Raw genomic sequence first — 10,120 nt, 5'->3', positions numbered from 1 at the left:
GTTTGTTTGGTTTTTCTTTTCAATACAGTCTTTCTGTGACATAAACCTACATTTTATGCGGTCAGTCACTGCAGTATTACTTTCAAACCATGGGGTGGCGTTTTCAAGAACAGTTACAATTCACTACCATGGTGCACAGAAGAAGAAATTCGTCGCATTCCAAAATGACGGACCCGACAACATCTCCAGAGGACCAGTGGAAAGTGAGTAACTGCTATCAGAAACCTCTTTTTTGGTTTGAAATGACTCATGTGTTAGGCGTATGGCAGCACTGGCAAATGGCAAAAGCTGTGCTGTCTTAAAGTTGAAGCTTTAGTAAAGTGCAGGGAGTACACGGTTTGTTAGCTCCGTGGCTAACTAACGTTAGCATCCGAGGTTTTGATAACCTTAGAAAGCTGTATTGGTTAGCTAACCAATTGCCTACTTATGTAAACAAATCAGCCATTGTTCCCCCTATGGTGTATACAACATGTCTTCACCTACACACGCAAAGTTAAATAAAAGAAAAAAGGTCTGAGTAGCTGCTTGTTTCTTGCAAATCTACAGTGCAGCATCAGTGTTTGTGAAGCTCACATTACCTTGTCTGATAGGCTACTATATACTGTATATAATTAATTACCAGACCACAGAAATTGAAATTGTCTTCGTTCCACCGATTCCTTAATATGGAGTCTGTGGAAATAAAATAAATAAAATAAATAATTAAAAATAATTAACATGTGTTCAGGGCCCCCATTTTAAAAAAATATGTCTCTGAAATAAATTGGGTATAGTAATTTTACAGTACGTAAGTAAACATGTAGTAGGATCTATTGTTTAAACTTAACATATATTCATTTTTCCCCCTCCTGAGCTTTTGAGACTTTGGAAACCACAAATTAGACAGCTGTGCCCTACATCAAACAATAGTTCTGTGATGAAGGCTCTTATTTTCTACAGCTTTTTACCCACCTGTTTTCCTGAATTGGACAAATCAGGGCAATGCTCAGTGGGGGCTTAACTGGCTGGCTATTGCTCTTTTGTCAAACAAATGTAGGGCAGCACAGCGTTTTCCCTTGTCATTAGCTGCACAGCCTCTTATTTTTTTTTTGCCTTTTTCTGTCTTCTGCTCTCTCGTGATGGCTCGGCAGACATCCGATGGTGCTTTCAGCGATGGTGGCTTTGACAACAGTGAGTATTCAGTCAGTTCTTGTGTTGTACTTCATCACCAGTGTAATCTGATCTCTCACATGATACTGATTATAGATGTACATCAAAATATGTTTTGATTTTGTTGTGAGTTATGTTTGATCACTGCTGTCTTGTTGTCTAGGTTATATCTCTGAAGCAATCAGAAAGGGTACTGTAGTGTCCCGGGCCAACAGTATCGGCTCAACAAGTGCCTCTTCAGTGCCAAATACAGGTACTGGGTTTGAATGTTGTATATTTATGTGATAGTTTGATACTAGTAATGTAATTGTAGTGTAGGTTAATTGTTTACTTGTTTAGTTGTTGTAGCCTGAGCCAGTCAGATATTTATAAAAAAAAAGTTTCATTTTTGTTTATTTAGTGTAAAAGCGAAATACAATGAGACTTAGGCTACGTTCACACTGCAGGTCTTAATGCTCAATTCCGATTTTTTGATCAAATCCGATTTTTTTTGTCTGCTCGTTCACACTACAAATAAAATGCGACAGCAAACGCTCTCTAGTGTGAACGCTCAAAGCGGCCCGCATGCGCAAAAGAAGACGTCACACACAACGCGCTCTGTTTAGACCCAGAGCAAACTATATTGTTTGACTGATGGCCCTTAATATAAAGACTTCGGACTTCATGTTTCCCAATTTTTGCTTTAAGTTATTTTGTTATTTACATAATAATGTAAATAACCTAATAATGATCCTTATTGCTGTTTTAGAGGAGCGGTGCTTCAAAGGATAGTTGCAGATTTCTGTCAGAATCTGCAGGTTATGCAGTACAAATAAAATGTTCACGTTTCTCCAACGTTGTCTTCCCAGCAGTCTCACCGGATGGCCAGGAAGCGTTCGCGATGTCTTCTCGGGCGCTTCTCTGGCGCTGATAATTGGCGTCTGTCTTATGTCAGTGACGTAAAAGACAGATTTAATGCGACTTGACCGTTCACACAGCAGTCGCTTTCTGAAACATCGGATATGGATCGGATTCAGTACCACATACGAAAGTGACCCAGATCGGATTTGAAAATATCGGATTTGTGCCGTTCACACTGTCACACCATGATCGGATATGGGTCGCATAGGGTCAAAAAAATCGGATTTGATGCGCTTTCGCCTGCAGTGTGAACGTAGCCATAGAGACAGCTTTGCTTATATTTCTCCATGATTTGTACAAAAGGAAAAATCTCTCTTGCTTGTGATTAATAAAAAATATATATTAAGCTTAGCTCTAAAGCTTTTATTTTTATTTATTCCAGAAGTTAGAAAATGTATATGTTACATTAACAAAACAGTAAACATGGCCCTGAAATATGTCTTAAAAAACAAAAACACAGTTTGAATAAATATAAATAAAGATCTAAAAAAATTTTGTATTGCTATTCCAGCAGTTAATTTTCACATTTATTTTACTCTATTTTGCTGTACAATGTTTTGTGACTGCTTTATACATACAATTTTCTTACTTCCCAAACACAGGGATTGCTGTGTGAGGTAGAAAATATTTCCTATATCATTCCATGTTTAATTATGGAAACATGTGTTTCGTATTTTACAATATTTTCTTAAATTCTTTGAGGGTTTTATGAGATGTTAAATAATAATTTACTTTGTAAATTAAGTGCATCACAGTAATTCATACTGATGAAAAACAATGAGGTTGCCTATATGTGTGAAATGAGTGCCAACACAGGAATGACTCCAGGGTTAATAATCTTGTACAGTTATGAATTGATTTGATCAACTTTTTAAAAATAGCTACCTCAGCATTTTGTAAGTTGGCTAACAAAAACACTGCTAATGTCATGGTTCAGATTTTTATTTTTTCATTAATGAGTATTAATCTATTCCCACATAGATGATGAAGACAGCGACTACAGGCATGAAACATATAAGGACTCGTATAAAGATCGTCGGAGACAAGCACACACACAAGCTGAGCAGAAGCGTAGAGATGCTATTAAAGTAAGGACACACATCTTGAAAGTTGGAGATTTGCTTTAACTTTTTTCAGTAGTTACTAGTTGCTCTCTTTTAACATTAGAAAGGATATGATGACCTCCAGTCAATTGTTCCAACCTGCCAGCAGCAGTCTGAATTTGCGGTGGGAGCACAGAAGATCAGCAAGGCTACTATTCTGCAAAAAAGTAAGATGTGGTCAAACATAACCTTTGTTAACATTTGAACAAACTTGGACTGCCTCTGCTGAGTAACCTTGACTTCAGATTTAGTTTGAGATAATCTATATATTAATTAATACATCTGACATCTTGATAAGAAAAGAGCACAAAACAATAGTACTGAACTTGTTTTGTATGGTGCTAGCTTTCATTTAGTTACATCTCACTTGGCCACATTTAACAATAAAAAGAGACGATAGACTAAGTTCAAGGAAGAACAGATATTTCCTGTCTTGCAGGGGCTCCTTTACCCAACAAAAGGGGAAGTAACAGTACCAACACCCTCAGTATAAAGGTTAACTTTCAACAGTGTACCTAAAACTTGTGTATAAGGCAAAAATCCCCAACTGACGATTTCTTGGTTGTTGTTGTGTTGTTTTTTTGGTTTTTTTTTAGCAATTGACTACATCCATTTCCTTCACAAAGAAAAGAAGAAGCAAGAGGAGGAAGTTTCTGTCCTAAGAAAAGAAGTGATGGCGCTTAAGATTATGAAAACGTGAGTGGTTTAAAATTCATAAGCCAAACTGCTTTTTCCACATTGTGTACTTCACAGGTCTTCTTTTTTTTGGTGATCTGAGACTTCCCTAAATCCTCTCAACATACCTGCACTGTGTGCAAGTCGCATCTTTTCTCCATCCAGACCGATGAAAAGACAGATTGTAAAAAGAATGCTGGTCTGGGGGCAAAGAAAGAAAACTTTGGAGTAGGGAATGCATTGATGTGTGCTTTTATCCATGTTCTCAAAAGAATGACTCAAATTCATTGTTTATGAAATTATATTAAACCCCCCCCCTTTTTTTTTTTATTTTTTTTTTTAAATGTTTTAATAGGAACTATGAGCACATAGTGAAGGCTCACCAGAACAACCCACAGCAGGGAGAGGATCAGGTGTCGGACCAGGTCAAGTTCAACATCTTTCAGAGCATCATGGACTCCCTGTTTCAATCTTTCAGCAACTCTGTTTCAGTGAGCAGCTTCCAAGAACTTTCGGCCTGTGTTTTCAGTTGGATTGAGGAACACTGCAAGCCACAGGTAAGGAGTATGTTTAAAAAACCCATGAGAACTTTATTATTTTGTGTATGTTGAGGTATTTATAGTTTGTTTTCTGCTTATGTTCTTTCCTAGACACTGCGGGAGTTTGTTGTTGGAGTGCTGCGGCAGCTCAACGGTCAGCTTTACTGACTGCACCTGGCCTCTAGTTAACTCCCAAAAATGGACTTTTTGAGCTTACTCTGGCCTCTAAGAGTAAAAAAATGTTGATCAGCCTCAAGCTATGCCACAGTATTTACTCACTTTGACTCATCAGTGACTCCCTGGCTGCAATTTGATTACCTCATCACACGTGGCAGAGGTGAAAGGTGGCATTGGAATGAGCAGATATAAGTTTAATGCAAATCACTTTAAGCTTTGAAATGTACATACATGTTTAACTGAGTGTATTTCAGGATATTCTGATTGTTATTTGATTTGGGAACCCAGCAGTACAGAAGTCACTGAAAGTGCAGTTTTCAATGTGTCAGGCAGGCAAAATATTGTGTTTAACTAATGGTAATCACCATCTGCAGTAGCCATAGTTGCCCACACTGAGATAAAAAACATGAGGGGAGATTAGATCTTAATAGCGAGAACTCTTCTTACAGATTGAGTGAACTGATGGTAAAGTTTATGGTGCATTTTAAAATAATCAACAGAGAGAAAAGAGGGGAAGGGAACTCATGAGCCAACACGTTCCCCTCTGTCACATCAAGCATGACTTTGTAGCTTAATGCTGAACCAAAGGAGCTGTTTCAGCTTCAGTGGACGAACACTGAGCCACTCCTCAGCTGTAGCAGATAATGGAAACTACTGCAGAGTAACAATCATTGCTAAGCGTGTTATCAGGAAAATGCTATATGAGGTCTCAACAATTTATCACTGAGATTTGGCTTGTAATCCGACACATTTTGAGATGTACATAAATGGAGCTGTGACAAGCTGATAAAGTGCTGAAATGTCAAATTATTGTATGTATAAATTTAAATGTCTTTACAGTGTGCCATTTAAAATTTTATAGTTGTCGTATTTCAATTCAATTTGGCTTCAATGGCAGGAAATGTAATGAGTATTCTCTCTCATAATTGAGCTACATCACACTATGAAGCAATGTGTGTGGTGATCTTTCTGCAACTTTCAGATTTTCCTTTAATCAAAAAGCTTAAAATTTCAGCTTCAGTTGGTCCAAATCCAGCAGAATGAATATTGTTTACTTTTGTTATCAGTGGTTCTCAGTGGCTAAGATGCAGTTCATGCCATGTTGTGTATCAGCCAGAACCTGCTTTTTTTTTTTTTCTCACCAAAAACTGTCCCTTTGAACTGCAGCAGCCAAGTTCATGCTGTGTGCTGAATTATGAGTGAATTTCAAGTAGGTGACAGCTCATTTTAATGAAGGTTTTTTTGTTGTTTCTATAAACATCCTTTCCTGTGTTAGCTGTATTCATGGAAATGTTTTTGTTTTTGTAACTGGCTTAAGTTGTTTCAAGTGTATTAATAATTCTATTATACAAGCCATGTACACTCAGTGGCCACTTTTAGTTACCCCCCCCCCTGTAAAATCCAGTCTGAAATCTGAGCCTTAAATTCTGCTTTATAACATTTTTTTCTTTCTGTAAATGTACACCAGCAGATGGGTGTCATCTATGCATTAATGTACAGCTCTGTTAGTGTTGTAGTTTGCTGTGGTGTTGAATGTTGACGTTTTTAATTGACAATCCAAGGAGGTTGAATATTTAAAATAGGTTTTAAATCTGTACCTCTGAGAGAACACTGTGTATTTGATTGTATTTAATTTCATAGGTTTGCCTAATAAAGTGGCCACTGAGGGGTTTTTTTGTCATCCAAATTATGTGGAAATGGAGCATCTGTGCATAACAATAACAGGAAAAATCATAAAGCTAGGCAGTGGTTCCCAACTATGCAGCTAATGCAACTTATTTTATTTATGCTTCACAAGAATTAAACTAAAACAATTGTGGAGCTTCAGCATCAGAATTTATGGTCTTGACCATTTAATAAGCAGAAAACAGTGCAACTGTAATTCAAAAACATAGATATATACATTATACATTTTAATTTATGCTTTCAGAAAATAAAAGCAAGATGGAGTTGAACAAGAACAGATTTTAAACATTTAAATAAAGCCTTGACATTTTCACTGGAAAGCTCAGGATTGGTTAAATCTGTTTAAAAGGGAAAATTTAAACCAGCGTTGCCTTTGAGGTGAAGAGCATGACTGTGTTGTCAATTGATGTGAAAGTCTTAAGAGTTTCACAAGCAACAAAGCAGTTTTTTATAAAAACATACTTTCAGTTATGAACTTTTTTTCAATTAAAGCATTTATTAAAGTTGAACTATCTATTCAAAAAAAAAAAAAAGGGCCATAAATAAAGTATTCTCTGGGCTTCAGATTGCTTTCCTGTGTAATCCATTTGCTTAGATTAGTGGCAAGGTGACTGTAAAAGAACTTTCTTGTTCAAGTATTTGGAGGAACTACTTTACAGTCCTCATCAGTCTCCACTCCAACTTCTTCCTGTGAGGAAGCAGAATATTGCAGGTAATAGCAAGAACTTTATTTTATTCTTAAAAAAGTTTTTTTTTTGTGTCTTAAACTCACCAGGAACTCCTTTTTGCTCTTTGGATAACCCTCGAGGATTGCATTTGTCATGTCTGAAGCCTAACACAAACAAGGTGCCAAACACTTTAATAACATATCCATATGCAGTTTCACTCACACTGATGAAAGGGATTGTACGGCATTTTTTAAATACATGGCATGCAATACGAAACATGAGCTACGAATACAAAAAGGAACTTAAGTGAAAAAGATTACCAGTCTCTTCCTCTTTTTCCACTCTTTAACGTAGAGATCTCGTTCTTTATAAACCTGCAAATTAAAAATAATAATATATATAAGCAGCTGGATAGCGTAGTGGTAAGGTTACACACCTTTGGAGCAGGAGTGGCAAGTTCGATACCCAACATCCACGTTGCAGGTCCAACGTTCGGAAGAAGGGACTGCTCTCACAGTTAGAGATTGATGAGGTACAAAAAAATGCTATGGCAAGGGGGAGCCAGTACAACAGGTTGGGGGGGAGATATCATTATCACCCCCACCAGAGATTGGGTACCAAGCCCCAAGTGCGCCAGAAGAAGGATTGTTGAGTGCAAGAGATCATGGCAAGCTGGATCCTCCGTTACCAAGACTACGTGAAGTACCCCGAGAGGCTTTACTAGATGATGTGAATGCAGCACTATGCCGCCACCATTACCGAGACTAACAAGCTGATCTACAGTGAAATGAGATGTTAAACAGCCACATGGGAGCAGTACCCTACTCTGTAGGAAAAAGCCCCCAGCCCCATCCAAGGTCAACAACAGTATATGCACAGTTGACTCATGAATCATTAAGATTTTTATGACACTGTGGAAGACAGAGGACAACTGAAGGCTGTAGACCATGGTACTCAAACAGGGAGAAGGGACAGCGAGATGGGGATTCATTGGCAAATGGGTGCGATGACATAGCCTAGTTCCATAATTAAAATTTTACTGAAACGTGTGAATATGACAAATATGGAAAAAAAAAAAAAGTCGGTAAGGGGGAAATACTTTTTCACAGCATTTATAAATAAGAGAGGCCATGGGACAGATCCCTGGTGGATTCCTCACCTTGTCCTTCTCCTCTGGCGTGATGTGATTTGAGGCCGACTTTATCTTCTCCAGTCGGGCTCTGTACCCAGAACACTCTGCTTTTAGCTCCTGGATCTCTGACACCATTTCCTCTGTTGTAAGGGAGCTGTTTAGCTCCTTCAGTTCTGTCATCACAGATTTCACACAAATTTACAGAACATCCCCTTTCAAACATATGCAGTAGAACAAAAACAACACGTGTAGAGAAAAGAGAAGTGGGGACAAGCCTCATCGTAAACCGTTTACTGTATCAAACAGCCACATCTTGTGGCTTAACAGTGCGCAAAATCTGAGAAGATAGTGTCAGTGATTAGCAGAAAATGTCACCTGCATCCAGCTGCCTGCAGCTCTGGGTAAGGGATTGCACCTCTTCACTGAGCTCTGAGATCTGATGGTCTATTGCCTTCAGGTCTGCATCGTTCACATCTTTGAACTGAGCCTGTGGGACAGATTGAGTTATTCCGGTTACTTATAAATTATATGTGCATAATATTCCAGACAAACAGACTAACCTGGTCAGCAAAATAAATCTTTTGCTTGCCATATATTTTCTCCTTTATCTTGCCTTCCAGGGCCAGCAGCTCCATGGCTTTGACCACTGCCTGTTGGAAGAAATGTGTAAAAACCACTTAGTTGTAGGCTATGAAAAACAGGTTAATTTTAGGCATCTAATTGTCTCATTGAAGTGTTAAACTCGCCGTTTTGCCCAGACCATGTTGCTTTTGTAAATTAGAGAAGACATCCTGAGCGCTATAGGGCCGGTTCTTCTCATTTAGGTAGGCAAGGATGACGCCCGCCCCTGTGAATGACAGCAGGACAAGTTTAACGTTTATCTAAACTTACCATAACATTACACTTAACTTATACTAGAAGTAGATTTTCATGATTATGTTAATATCTAATAGTGTAATATCGCTGGCCACAATCATCATCCTAATCTATTTTAATATAAATATGATTCCCCTCCTTAAAACAAGTATATCGTTTGGAAAAGTGGAAGAAGAATAAAAACACGGAGCTCGTCTCAGCTAACGCTAGCTTGTAGCCGTTTGGCTAAACGTTTCCTTTTATCTGTGACTTTTAACAATCGTCGTTCGCTCAGTGCAAGCGACTGACAAGCCATCTAACTTGTTATAGCCTAGAATATAAACTTTTTACCTACCGTTATCTTTTTTACTCATTTCCAACTACTCCACTTTAGCTTTCCAGATCCGAGTTTCGCGCAAAACGTACGTCACGGAAAAGATCGTTCATGCTAAAAGATGCAACACACCAGCACAAAATCCGTCTTCTGCCTTCGCGTTTGAGCGCCCCTCTGTTAATTCTGCCCCAAAAGTTATTAAGTATGACAGGTTTAAAGTATCTCAATGGTTCTTTTACTTAAATTATTTTATGTTTAGTAGAACTTTATCTCCTTCTTCATTCCATGTCGTTAGCGATATCCCGAAAAAAAAAGTAGAGTGACACCTCTTTTTATTTGGCTGTTCTCAGAAGCAGTCAATTCAGTCCAAAACCTAACCTGTTCCCGGACGCAAATATTTATTCAGCTAATCACATGGTACCAACTCATACATGAAGACATGTGGACATGGTCGAGATGACCTGCTGACGTTCAAACAAAGCATCACAATGAGGGAAAAAAGGAGATTTGGATGACTTTGAACGTGGCATGGTTGTTGGTCTGAGAATCTTAGACACTGCTGACCTACTGGAATTTTCCCTCACAACCATATTTTCGGGTTTACTGAGAATGATCAGAAAAGAGTTGCTGCAATTCTCTGGGTGAAAATGTCTCAATGTCAGAGGAGAATGACCAGGGTGCAATAAACAAGATATACAGAAGAGCATCTCTAAATGTTGAACTTTGAAGAAAGATGGGCTACAGAAGAAAATCTTACTGGGTATCTCATCAAATTAAAAGGTTAGAAAAACGTTGCCTGGTCTGGTGGGTCTCAATTTGTGCTGTAACATTCAGATGGTAGGATCAGAATTTGATCTAAACATTAAAACAAATGTTGGTGCTGGTGGTGATATCATGTGTGG

General features: G+C 38.2%; 2 protein-coding genes across 2 annotated transcripts; one reads left to right on the top strand and one right to left on the bottom strand.

The window, feature by feature from the left end:
* Positions 1-164: 164 nt before the first annotated feature.
* On the top strand, positions 165-6,230 carry mlx (MAX dimerization protein MLX; the record flags this gene model as incomplete). Its single annotated transcript, XM_082531004.1, has 8 exons — positions 165-203; positions 1,131-1,170; positions 1,313-1,402; positions 3,031-3,137; positions 3,217-3,319; positions 3,749-3,848; positions 4,183-4,384; positions 4,478-6,230. 8 exons carry the CDS (start codon positions 165-167, stop codon positions 4,532-4,534), a joined length of 738 nt encoding a protein of 245 aa, XP_082387130.1. The 3' UTR covers positions 4,535-6,230.
* An 85-nt stretch (positions 6,231-6,315) lies between these two features.
* psmc3ip (PSMC3 interacting protein) lies at positions 6,316-9,515 on the bottom strand. The gene is made up of 8 exons (XM_082531005.1): positions 9,240-9,515; positions 8,772-8,876; positions 8,590-8,675; positions 8,405-8,516; positions 8,057-8,202; positions 7,218-7,271; positions 7,002-7,061; positions 6,316-6,917 (listed from the first exon to the last, which is right to left on the bottom strand). Exons 1-8 carry the CDS (start codon positions 9,256-9,258, stop codon positions 6,861-6,863), a joined length of 639 nt encoding a protein of 212 aa, XP_082387131.1. The 5' UTR covers positions 9,259-9,515; the 3' UTR covers positions 6,316-6,860.
* Between the last annotated feature and the right edge of the window lie 605 nt (positions 9,516-10,120).

The sequence above is a fragment of the Aulonocara stuartgranti genome, assembly GCF_965226115.1.
Source record: "Aulonocara stuartgranti genome assembly, chromosome: 4".
In the NCBI taxonomy this organism is placed as follows: Eukaryota; Metazoa; Chordata; class Actinopteri; order Cichliformes; family Cichlidae; genus Aulonocara; species Aulonocara stuartgranti.
The sequence above is the reverse complement of the archived record's forward strand: the minus strand, read 5'-3'. Positions and strand labels throughout refer to the sequence as shown.

Coding starts and splice junctions, on each gene's coding strand:
- psmc3ip (XM_082531005.1), bottom strand. Junction 7,272..8,056: donor CGCCAGAGGAGAAGGACAAG/GTGAGGAATCCA, acceptor TTTAATTTGCAG/GTTTATAAAGAACGAGATCT. Junction 7,062..7,217: donor GGAAAAAGAGGAAGAGACTG/GTAATCTTTTTC, acceptor TGTTTGTGTTAG/GCTTCAGACATGACAAATGC.